This window comes from Carex rostrata, chromosome 32, assembly GCF_964058835.1.
Source record: "Carex rostrata chromosome 32, lpCarRost1.2, whole genome shotgun sequence".
NCBI classification, from domain to species: Eukaryota; Viridiplantae; Streptophyta; class Magnoliopsida; order Poales; family Cyperaceae; genus Carex; species Carex rostrata.
The window spans coordinates 3,567,329-3,580,653 of NC_135949.1; the positions used below are offsets into that span (position 1 = coordinate 3,567,329).

Here is a 13,325-nt window from a genome sequence, read left to right on the forward strand (position 1 = left end):
ATCATGAGTAAGAGCAAGCGGAATTATCCATGTTTTGATTAAATGTCATTTATGGTCATTTTTAATTTTGTATGTTTATTTTCAGTAAATTTGATACACTTGAACAGGCAAGGTTGTTGTCGTATTTTCAACCATATCTATCGTGATCATTGTTGTAAGTCTTTTATATTGCAAAATTACTGTGACATTTATGGATGTTATTGATAATGTATGTGATATGCATACGTCTTACGTGTAAATAATACGTGGCGGGTTGTCTCGGGGTGTAATATTTAATATATACAAATGATGCTGAGGTGTGTTTTTTCTGAACTTATTAATGATGTATATGAATTTATATTAACTATATATTGCTTTTGAGGGTGATACTTGTTGCTAGCATAATCAGATGGTTGGTGCATGGTATTCAAATGCAGTAGGATTTAATTTGAAGAAATTTTTTTATTATACCGGGATTGTGTGGAAATCTCACAAAGAATCAAGTAACAAAATACGAGTCAAAGAGGAAGGAAATGTAGGAGGGCTATAATCGAAAATATAAATTTTAATGTGTGCTAAGTGCAAGGACAAACAAAAAAATATTGAAAGAGTTAAGGGTAAATATAATGTATTGAAGTTTTGAGGGTACACAAGAAATTGACCCATTTTCAAAATATTACTTAGCTAAAAAAAAGGATGCACACATATCACTTATATCTTTTGTATTCTCTGCATGCTTTGATCATATTGAACAACTGATAAAAAAAAAATTCGAAATGAAGAACTACAAATAAAAGAAATAAACTTCCAATTTTTTTTAATTAGTATCAAATACTCTATGTATCAATAAATTTTGTTCAAATCTAATAAAAATAATAAAGCATAGCTATGTACAAAATTATGTAGGTAAAACAAAGAATAGGAATAAATTTTGCTGGCTAGCAAACGGAGATTATTTTACTATTTTATCAGTGTAATATAAAAAAAATGTAATTATTGTGAAAATATGTTCTTTCCTATAATATGATGGAATATCATAGCACAAAAATATTTATTATTTTTTATATTCAATATATATAACACAATTACATGTATTTTAAGGGCCTAATTAATTCACAAAAAAATTTGACTACTGTAATAGTTGAATGAAACATATCTCCTATTCTAAAGAAAATTTATCCTGCCTATATTAATTGAAATCTCATGGCAGGCTATCTATTGTCCTGCCTATATTAATTGAAATCTCATGGAATCACATGTTCATTAATTGGTGTTATATAAGGTCAGTTTAGTCATTTTTTTGCAAATTTAAAATGTTTGTTTTTAATTGACAGAAAGCTCCCATGCATTCAATTGTCAAAGGATTTGTCACTTGGGTTATCGAAAATCCAATATAGGTAAAGCCCAAATGAACAATTTAACTTTGTTAATTTTGTGTTCTTATACTTGACAGTGTATAATTTTTTGTTTTCTTCATTGAAAATGATCGTCTTCATATGTTTTCTTCCTTGAAAAGGCTCATGTTAATATTAATTGACAATTGTAAAGCACAAAAAAAAAATATTGCAATCATTTTTCCCCAAGGGAAGATGTTGGACTCACAATGATTTTGTCACCCAATAGAAACCTAAGGTTGTAGCTAGCAATATTTTCTTAGAATATTTGGCGAACAAATTTTAATTAATTTCATAATTTTTATTTGAAAGAAAGTTAGACAGACATCTCGTAAAAGATGGAAAAAATGCTTTTATGTGGAATCAAATGTTTTTATTGGAAAAAAAATTGAAATAATTTTATTTGAAAATGTTTTTATATGGAAACAAATGTAATTTGGTAAAGCACTAGCTATTTCAATATATAACACTAATATAGGACACATCTTGGAAAAGATAATAACCAAAACAAACAATCTCATTTGATTAGCACTAATTGTTAGTCTGAAAGATATTTGAGGAGACTCTCACCATATGTAGGATTAGATTATTTTCCTTTTCTTTTCCAATTTGATTGTTGTGATTGGCCTATAGATGTTGCCACTGTAGGATAGGCAACCTTGTTCTAAATTGTGTAATATCTTTCGTGGCAGGGGTTGTTCTACAAAAATGTAGAAATGGTGCAGCCAAAACTACAAACTTGAGAAGTTGCTATAGATAAGATGTGAAAATTGTGGAGTGCGATAACAAAAACTGGACCAAAGATTTGTTTTCCACTCAAAAAGGACTGGCTTAGTAGGTTTTGTTCCTTCAAAAGGTTTGTTTTAATTAATACTGTTAATTACCATACACTACACAAATATATTGGCTAAAGAAAAGAAAAATAGTAGAGATAAGGATAACGACAAAAAATTGGGTAATACAAAAATTGACTTAATCATTCTTTAATAGGCGAATATTTGAAGAAAAAGTTAGTAGAGAAAAAAAAATCAATGAAAATGAATCCCCATGAGAAAAGGAAATTATTTGTGTATTACAAAACATATAATAAATAAAATAGTAAATTTATTTCTATCAAGGGTCTTCGAGGAGACTCCTAAATGTTTCTTGTGGGGCAAAGCAAGACATCATCGAATAGATCGCTGCAAAAAAAGTTGGACAAGAGCTTAATTTTGTAGCAGCAACAAACAAGTAATATAAATATGAAATGTTTATTTGTCGAAACAGGTAATTTTGTAGCTTGATTAGTCAACAAATCCTACCAATGCTTATGGTTACATAAAAGCAAAAAAGTTCAGTGGCCTAAAATCTAAATATTAAAATAATAATTATTATAATAATAGGAAAATTTATGAACCTGATTTGATTTATGTAGATCCCCAATTTCAATGTCAGTGCAACCGCAGTGAAGAACACAGACATAAGGAATGAATGGCTCTGTCACCCGCAATTTTAATGTCAGGGTAGTCTCAATTGGAATCAATCCATCTGGCAGAACACAGAGCAATTTACAGTGTTCGATTTCCAACCTTGCAAGTGTTAAAATGCTATGTCGGCCGATATGTGGCTTTCCATGAGAGGAATCACCAATTGGCTCAGTGGATTCCACCAACTGTAGTCCATCCATTGTTATTGATTTCAGGACTGTACACCAGGAAATTTTCAGTGTAGCCAACTTATCCAGATTCCCTAGTCCAATAATCAACTCAAGGCAGTAACAATCAGAAATCTTCAATTTCTCAAGCTGGGAGGACATATGCTCCAGCTGTAGAACTCGGAAACCACGACAAGCACGAATGACGAGGTGCTTGAGAGTGTGAAGATTGTTGAATAGAAGAGATGCAATCTGGTCACATTTATCTAACAAGATTTTCAACCTTGTAAGTGTTGAAATGCTCTGTCGGCCGATATGTGGCTTTCCATGAGAGGAATCACTAATTGGCTCAGTAGATTCCACCAATTGTAGTCCATCCACTGTTATTGATTTCAGGACTTCACACCGGGAAATTTTTAGTATAGCCAACATATCTAGATTCCCTAGTCCAGAAATCAAATCAAGGCAGCGACAACCAGAAATCTTCAATTTCTCAAGCTGGGAGGACAACTGCTCTAGCTGTAGAACTCGGAAACCATGACAATCACGAATGACGAGGTGCTTGAGAGTGTGAAGATTGTTGAATGGAAGAGATTGAACCTTGTCACATTTATCTAACAAGATTTTCAACCTTGTAAGTGTTGAAATGCTCTGTCGGCCGATATGTGGCTTTCCATGAGAGGAATCACCAATTGGCTCAGTAGATTCCACCAATTGTAGTCCATCCATTATTATTGATTTCAGGACTTCACACTGGGAAATTTTTAATGTAGCCAACATATCCAGATTCCCTAGTCCAGTAATCAACTCAAGGCAACGACAACCAGAAATCTTCAATTTTTCAAGATGGGAGGACAGCTGCTCTAGCTGTAGAAATTGGAAACCATGACAATCACGAATGACGAGGTACTTGAGAGTGTGAAGATTGTTGAATGGAAGAGATTGAATCTTGTCACAGTTATCTAACAAGATTTCTTGAATTGATTGCAAGGAACATGGATCACATATCCATCCTGGCACTGTGGCAGAAGAATAAAATCCTACTCCAAGTTTTCTGAGGTTAGGATGTGGCTGGAGGGATTCTAACCAAGAAAAATCGGCATCATGGAAACCTATTTCTGGTATGAGAATTATTCCCAGCATTGATTTCAGAGGGTCAACCCAATCAGGATTACAGTTTATATAAAAAGCTTCAAGTTTGCACTTATTTCTCATGTTAGCACGCTGGGCATCTTTTAAATTACTCACTCCATAAATAGTGAGATTTCCTTCAAGGTCCGTCATATCCTTTAACCAAGCTACATTTATAACGTTCACCCATGCTTTCATTGTCTTTATTGCTGGAAAATTAACAAGCCCATGCGGGAGATAATCCAATGAATTATATTGTTCAATAATTAAAGTTTGTAGATTGTAAAGGAGGCCAATGGATAATGGCAATGTTTCAAGATATGGACACTTAATATCAAGATGAGCTAGATGTCTCAACTCGGAAATGGAATTAGGAATTCTTCTCAAATAATCCCCTTTCAATTCCAATACCCTGAGTGCTTCAAATTTTGTGAGGTTACATATTTGAAAATATATGGAACATTTTTTAGTACTTTCCGACAACCTTGAATTTAGATCCATTTCCTTGGTATTGTTTATACAATACTCGTGCTCTAAATCTCCATAGCATCCTCTTACATAGATAGAAAGGGTTCTTAAACCCACCAGATATTGTTGGAGAACTTGATTTACATATCCAGAGAAACCACCTACATATAAATGACATGCTTCTTGCGGAACGTTTTGCTTTTGAATATCAAGTGGTTGATTGATCTCCACCGAATAATATTCATTCTCAGAATTAAGTCGAGCAAGATCATGGATTATATCATGCAACTTACAACGTTCTTCAGATCCCCGTGAAAAATCATCAACAAAGGACCTCTGTTTTAACTCCTCATAATATTCAACACCAATATATGTGATTCTTCTTTTGCCCTTGGACTCAATGTAGCCATGAGAGATCCATAACTCTATCAAATGCATCTTTTCTAATATGTAATCTTTTGGGTACATTGAGCACAATAAAAAACACGGCTTAAGGTGGGCAGGTAGATGAGCATAACTAATCTGAAGTGCTGGGAATATATCATTTGATGGATTGGACTCCCAAAGATCATTTTCTAGAATCTCTATCCACCTTTCTTCATCTGTTTCATGCCTAAGGAGGCTTGCAATCGACTTCACGGCCAATGGCAACCCACCACACTTCCTCATAATATCCTTTCCCATATTTACCAAGTGTGGTGGCATAGTGTCACTTGTACCACAAAATGCATAATGCTGAAACAACTGCCAGCACGAATCTTCAGGCATGCTAGTTGGACTAAAACAGGTCGTTGTTTGCATGACATCTGCAACCTTTTTATTTCTTGTTGTCACGAGAATTCTAACCAGCTTTGCTTCTTTAAAGGGAACCTGGAACAACTCCCAAAGACTTTGATTCTCGTTCCACACGTCATCTAAAACAAGCAGTATTGTTTTTCCCTTCACAGAATTTGCAAGCTCCTCTTGTAATGAACTGCACTCACTCATGCAAACCGTTCTTGGCTTTGGAATCGTTCTCGTCTTTGGAATCGTTCTTGTCTTTGGGGACTGATTCAATGATTGCTTTAGTGAGTCTCACAACATCAAATTCTTCAGAGACACATACCCACCCAAATAAATTAAAGCACTGGGTTACCCTCATCTCTTTGTAGACTAGTTGGGCAATGGTGGTTTTTCCGAGGCCACCTTTTCCAATAATTGAAATGACCAAAAATGGCTTTTCTTTTTCAGATAGTAACAAATTGATTACCTCCTCTATTTCATCATCTCTCCCAAAAATGCCTGCCTCATCTACCATGTGACCCGTTGGGGGTTGTAAAATTTTATTGTTCAGACGTCTCACCCCGTCACTCTCCCTTAAATGAAGAGCCTCACGATCATTCGCAATTTCGTCAAATCGACTTCTTATTTTTTTAAGCCGATCAATCATGCCATCGGGAATTTGCACAATGTGCTGTCCAAAAAGAAATGTATATATTATATAAGTATGCTAAAATTCATAATTTGTTAACTTAAAAATGATAATTAGATGAGAAATTTATTATATTATGTGACCACTCTGATGTTAGATTGGAAAAGCTGATAATATAACAAGTGACCATACATTCCGGTGGATTAATAGGGGTGAAAACGGAGCGGGTTTAGAGCGGATAATGTTGATACTATATCTGCATCCGTCAGATAATGAGTAGATACGAATATGAATACAGATAATAAACGGATATCAAAATTCAAAACCAAATCCGTCTTAAACGGATACGGATACGGAGCGGATAATTTACGAATACGGATTCGAATACGGATATGAAACAAATAATTGTCGGATAATTGAATTATTTAAACTTTAAGATACAAATATTAATTAACAAAATTCAAATATGAAAATGAATGAACAACTTAAGTTAGTTTATTTAAATTTGTAATTAAAATTTATGGAAATATCAAATTAAAATAAAAAATATAATTGAATGCCGGCTGGATTTAAAATGGAGACAATTATTAACAGAAATTTATATAAAAAATATATATATATTCAAAGCGAAGCTAGATGGCTAACTGCCTTTATAATAATATATATATATGGCAGCAGCAGCCTTTTCGTCTAAAATTAAATAAACGAGTCAAAGACGTCAAGCTAGTCAAAGCCTTGCTCGAAGTACGAGCCTCATAAAGCAGCGAAATAGATGCGCTGGCTAGGTCTGTTGTCCGGATGCTTCAGATATAGCTTTAGTCCCACAATCATAACGGAAAATAAATATGGTTAATATATAAGCCTTGTCCGATTTGTAATCGTTATGCACTAAGATATCGGAGATAGAATGGGTTGGAAAATTTGATTCGGATACATGCAGTTATCCGATCCGTTTAAGCACCTCTATCTGTATCTAGGGGTAGCAACAAATCTTGTGGACCGCTCATGACTTGCAATTTAACTTGTTTGTTAATAACTCATTCGTTAATGGACTCAATTCAAAATTAACAAGTTTGAGCTGGGTTCTATCTCACTGGCAAGCCAGTTCGGTTCAAATATGAATTTGTGAAATGATATAAATTTACGCGAATTTAGTATATATGAATTTATTTTGAAAACTATGTTGGTATGAAATTAAAGATTTAGTATTTTAGTACGTAAGAATTTAATTATAAACTTAATTTATGGTAGTTAACTTTTTATTACATTATCTAATACATCTGGACTTTCAGTCCACGAGCTTTTGCAAGCTGGCTCGGCTTGTTTATTGTCAAAAAAACGAGCCACGAGCCACGAGCCACTTTTTCAGCTTGAATTCGAATGTTGGTTCGCTCATGACTCGCTCGTTATTAAAATGAGCGAGCTATGAGCTTGGTCTAGCTCGGACCGAGCCAGCTCATTGCCAGCGCTATCCGTATCCGGATACTATTTCTCTCATCAAAGAATTATCCAGATCCTTATCCAGTCGACTCCATTTTCACCCATAGGTGGATACCAATCTAGCTAAAAAATAAATAAAAAATTGAAGCATCCTCTATTAAGTTTTAGTACCACACAAGAAGAATAATAACACTTGCACAAGTAAGATAATTTTTAATATCTATATGCATGAGGTACTAACCTCCATCTTCTCTGTCTTGTGAGAACCTGGAGCTTCAGAAGCCTTTCTTGCCTCTAGTTGGACACGGGTGACCTCATACCGGTACTCGCTGAGCACATCCACGGCATTATAAGCGACCTTCTTCAGCTCCTTGAGCCATAGCTTTACAGAACGGTCTTTGATCTCCCTCTCCTCAGCATCGTACAGTGTGGCCTTGATCCGCTCCAGAGTTCGCATCAGCCTCTCCAGATCCTCCTCAAAAGCTCGAGCACGTCCCCTTTTGGAGTTATTAGAATTTGAGGAAGAGGAAGAAGGAGCCAGCACAGAGGCTCTAATTGAGGGGAGCAAATTGGTGGCTAGAGAGAGCATAGAGGTTATCAAATACCCTGCCATTTTGCTCTGTAGATTTCTTTGAAGAGGCTATTAGGAAAGAACCTTAGATCTGAGTGGTGAATGTGAGAAATGTGTGTAGAGTAAAGAGCACCAGAATTTTGAGTTCTGCGAAGAAGTGGTGTGGAGAAAACTTTGACCATAGAAAATTCATCCTAACCAAGGGGAAGAGGTATTAGTCGCCACCATAGAAATTTGGTATTGTCGCTTATTAGTCGCGACCATAGAAAATTCATCCTAACCAAGATAATTCGGTATCATCACTTGTTAGTGGAGACCATAGAAATAATTGACAGCGAACCAAGGGGAAGCCTGGAAGAGTTAATTGCCTTCTGTTAGAATTAAAATTGGTTATGTACATTTAATCGGATGAGGTTTTTAATTGAAGAGGTCATGCGGCCTTTGGCTTAATTATTTATTTTTATTATTATTTTTAAATCTAATAGGTGTACTATTATGTGTTGAAACTTTAAATAAAAAAGGAACTGAAAAACAGAAATAATAATTTTCGTTTGAGCCTCAAGTTCACAAGTATTATAAATAGATATATAAAAAAAGAGATATATATCTAATGATTAAAACAATGGGTTGAAATATAAATTTTGAGTTTTTTGATTTTATTTCCAACAGACTAGATATAGCAATATATCAACAAAATATTCAGAAATCGTCTGCAACACAATATGAATTTATTGAAGAAATCAAGTGAAACTTATCTTTACTTGACTGTACCAGCTGTGAGGAGGAGAAATTGTGCTCTTCAAATAATTGCTTAAAAATTGAAAAGTCAGCAATGAGTTGGCTACAAAGCAATATTCAATGAAAAGTCAGCAATGAATTATAAATTGCTTGACTTATTATTGAATTGCTTCATCTGTTTTGCTTCACAAAAACAATGTCATGTATAATTTCAAGAAGCACAGTACATGGAGTCAAAATGGCGCGGTAAAACAATCGGGCCAACTGTACCATCTTCGTACCTCTACAACCACCTCCCGTCTGACACATCGTATGGTTTCCACCTCTACATGCCAACCATAACCCCTTGCATTGCATGGCTCAACTCAAAACCACCGCAATCGGTTGTGTATACCTCCTTCGGTAGCATGGCCTGCCTAGACCCGGCCCAGATGGAGGAACTGGCATATGGACTCCATGACTGTGGCAAGCTGTTTTTGTGGGTCATTAGGTCGGTAGAAGCCGACAAAATACCCGAAAATTTTGCCGAGAAAGTGAAAAACAGAGGGGTTATATTCTCTTGGAGCCCGCAACTAGAGGTGTTGGCGCATCAAGCAGTGGGGTGCTTCTTTTCACATTGCGGTTGGAATTCAACTGTGGAGGCACTCGTGCTTGGCGTACCAATGGTGGGGATTTCTCAGTGGACGGATCAACCGTTGAATGCAAAATATGTTGAAGGGGTTTGGGAAGTCGGTAAACGGGTTAAACCGGAGAGTGGCGGGTTGGTAAAGAGAGAAGAGATTATAAGGTGCATAAGTGAGGTGATGGAAGAAGAGAGGTGTGAGGAGTACAGGAGGAATGCAAAGAAATGGAGAGAGAAGGCTCAAGAGGCAATGAGAGAAGACGGAAGCTCTTATAAAAATATTGTTGAATTTGCGGCTAAGTACAGGGCCAACTGATACTACATTACATGTGCACATTATAGACTGGAATTTACTGGTATTGAGCATGCCTCGATCATTTACTCTCATTTTAAATTAAGGAAATATTCAAACAGAGAAAGAAGAGCAAAGTAATTTTTCATAAATAATTTAAATTGTTTAAAAAAATATATAATTTTTTCTAGATCATTTTAAATTACCTAAATTATTCTAAACCATTTTGGAACCAATTTGCAATTTAAACTATTTTACACCATTTTAAAATTTTCTAAATTATTCGGGCACCAATTTGAAATTTTTTAAATTATTTTATACCATTTTGGAACTTTCTAAAAATTATTAGTGCACCATTTTCAAATTCTCTAAATTATTCTACACTATTTTAGAATTTTATAAATTACTCTAGACCGTTTTGGAAATTTCTAAATTTTTCGGGCACAATTTTAGAATTTTCTAAATTTTTCTACACTATTTTGAAATTTTTCGTATAAAAAAACCAACTTTCTGCTAACTGAGTAACCGAACACCTCTTTCCGGTTGCCCAGTAATTGAAAATTCCCAATATTTTCGCTTATCCAGTGAGTGGACATTTTTTTCTATTTCCACTTACCCAGTGAAAGGAAAGAAATTGAAAATCCGGTTGTTGAGTAACCGGATTGAGTATTTTTTGAGATTCTTTCAAAAATTTAGTAGATTTGATAATTTCGTTTTGTTTTTGGGTATTTGTAAAAATTTCGGTGAGAAATGAGAGTAAATGATCAAGGCATGACTCGATGCCAGTAGATCTCAGTTTACTACATGCACATGCATGGTAATGTAGTACTAATTGGCCCTGTACTTCGTTGCAAATTCCACAATATTTTTATACGAGCTTCCATCTTCTCTCATTTCCTCTTGAGCTAGGCCTGCTAAACGAGTCGGGCCGACTCATGGACTTTGAGATAAACTCTTGAATGGGTCAATATTGAGCCGAGTTCAATTCGAGTTGAGCCTGAACTCGGCTCGAACTCAAAATAATTCATCTTTTCATAACCAAGTCAATCCGATCCGAGCCATGCCCATCCAAGCTTGCCAATCTTTTCATCTATTTGAATTTAGCTGGGTTAAGATCGGTATATTATCAAGTCATTATATTCATGCATCCATGGAGATAAAAAAATTACAAGTATTAATTTAGGCGGCAAAATTAGAAGTAATATTTATCTCCAGGAATTGGCTACGGTGCTATGCGTAGCATAGAGGGCTTCCGTGCAACGGCTCAATATATGAGTTTTTAAAATCTTAACGCTCAATAGTTCATCTCCATATGAATATGTACTTGCAAATCAAATTTTACATTTTTTTAGAATTTTTTTACTCTTTTTTTAGATAAATAGAAAATCACTTGATATGAATGGTACAGAATTTTCCGATTAAGTGATTTGTGCCATGTCAATGCCATCTATGTTGTTTGTATGCAGTAACAAGGAGATAGGTCAACCAGTCCCAATTGACCCTAATTATATTAATATATTATCTTTTAAGTAATTATGTTGATTGAAATAAATAATTGTGATGACCTCTGTGAATGATTATCTTCAACACAGAATTTTGAAACAGTATAGATTTGTTTTAAACTAATTATTTATAGGGGCCTACCCCCCGTTACTCGATTTATGATTTAGAAACATATATAACTAAACTACAATTAATTCCTTAAATTCTAAAATATTATCTTCTGGCTACATCCAATTTTTTTCAAAGTTGACCTCATATATATCTGCTAATTTACTCAACTGAGCAATGACATATATTTTAGGAAAAAAAATGCCTTGCTCAGAGCCTCAGAATACTTATTTTTGAGAAAGAAAAAAAACGTAGACCAATCCCTTGCCACCCAATGACTGAAGTCAACTAATCCAACAAAAGAAAATCTCGCTGTTAGGCTTAAAAACATTCAAATAAACTTGTTGATATATTGACAAAAGGACAATTTTACTGAAACTTCACTTTGATCAGAGGTCAACAGAGAAAATGAAATCATTGAAGAAAAAATAACAAAATTAAGAGTACTTGACAATGGGTAGAAATTTGGTACCCAACGGAACCAGCAGATGAAAAGAATGATTCCCATTCATTTGGGTTGGGCTGCTTTTAGTGGGCCTTAGTCGCTATATGGAACATTAATTCTTACCCAAAGTAACCATCGAAGGTTTTTACTTAGTAAGTAATGTCGTCTCGAACTTGACATGTTGACCCGTCTCATGTTGGAATCTAAACGGATTAACGGGCCCACCTAAGGTTAAGATTCACTCAAAAATCTCTCCTACTTGCTGGAATTCGTATCCTCTGCATTAACTTTTAAAGTTTTAATGCTTCTGAACCGTTCAATACGCTTTAAGATCCGTGCAGACTAAATCCACACTAATATTAAAGGACTACTGAATTATAGCCTGTGGTCAGATTGACTTTGTTTAAAATCAGATGGTCGAGATGTATTAACTCAAAAGATGCTCTTTTGAGTTAATGCAGATGATGCAGACTCTATTTGTTGTCTCTACTCACTTTGACTTAGTTTATGTGGATACCGAAACAGATACAGTTCGAATTTTGGAAGCAAATATGGATAATTATCTATATTTGTATTTTTTTTTCAGATACAGATAATTATTTGTATCTATATTTTTTTTTATCCGCTTGTTTATAATCATAAATGATTAAAGAAAAATATATTTTTGTTGGTAAATATTGATAAAAAGTTTGTTTATGCTGGTCATTACATTTTGTTAACGAGAGATGTATTTGTAATGTCATAACATGAGAAAAATAATATTTCTCTATTATAATGATTGAATATCCGAATTATACATCTTTCTCAAGTTATTTTTACTTTTTAATAATAAAGAACTATTGAATAACATGTTAATTTTACAACAATATCTAAATTAGATATTCGAATTATATCCGTATCAATTTAATTTTCAATGTATTCATATAAGTTTAATATCCGATCCATATATCCGCATCCAAAAAATAAAAACAAATATGAATATGATTTTACCACTATTCAATCTAACCGTATCAAATATATCCGTATCAAATATGGACCCCCATTGTTTCTAAGAAACCACCTAAATACATATGGAGCCTTGAATTAAAGCCAATTCAATGTATGGCATTTAAATTTTTTTTGTATTGGACTGGTACAAATAGGTACGTAATTTGAAATGATTGATCTTACTGCAAATTTTGAAATGGTCTAGCCTTGGTCTTAAGTGGACAGGTACAACTGGTACAAATTTAATAAGTGAATCCTCTTAATTTAAGCTTTGTCCTCACGCTCATAATAAAATATTTTTACCTAGATACTTTCGGCCTTGATATGTAAGGCTCGTTAGTGGACTTAATTACTTGATTAATCTCAACATTTTTACATAGAATCTCGAAATTAGTATTCAAAGGAACTTAATTTAATGGAACGTCATGTAATTTTAGTTACGTACAATATAATTGAAAATTTTATTTTTAAAAAATAATCAATTATGCAACGCCACATTAAATTTAAAGAGCCTGATAATTGTACTCCAAATAAATCCCACAGCGCGTCCCCAAGTATTTAATGTATAACTTTCATTTTCAGCGTGTATATTCAATATTTTAA

The 13,325-nt window shown here is 34.1% G+C and overlaps 1 protein-coding gene and 1 pseudogene across 1 annotated transcript; one reads left to right on the forward strand and one right to left on the reverse strand.

Annotated features, from left to right (window-relative positions):
• Positions 1-2,296: 2,296 nt before the first annotated feature.
• On the reverse strand, positions 2,297-8,058 carry LOC144547859 (putative disease resistance protein RGA3). Its single transcript, XM_078296545.1, has 3 exons — positions 7,698-8,058; positions 2,770-6,058; positions 2,297-2,554 (listed from the first exon to the last, which is right to left on the reverse strand). Exons 2-3 carry the CDS (start codon positions 5,590-5,592, stop codon positions 2,540-2,542), a joined length of 2,838 nt encoding a protein of 945 aa, XP_078152671.1. The 5' UTR covers positions 5,593-6,058; positions 7,698-8,058; the 3' UTR covers positions 2,297-2,539.
• A 928-nt stretch (positions 8,059-8,986) lies between these two features.
• LOC144547864 (UDP-glycosyltransferase 74E2 pseudogene) lies at positions 8,987-9,745 on the forward strand (annotated as a pseudogene).
• Positions 9,746-13,325: the final 3,580 nt, after the last annotated feature.

Bases quoted from the DNA above. Each gene is read 5' to 3' on its own strand.
- LOC144547859 (XM_078296545.1), bottom strand. From the start codon at position 5,592: ATGAGTGAGTGCAGTTCATTACAAGAGGAGCTTGCAAATTCTGTGAAG.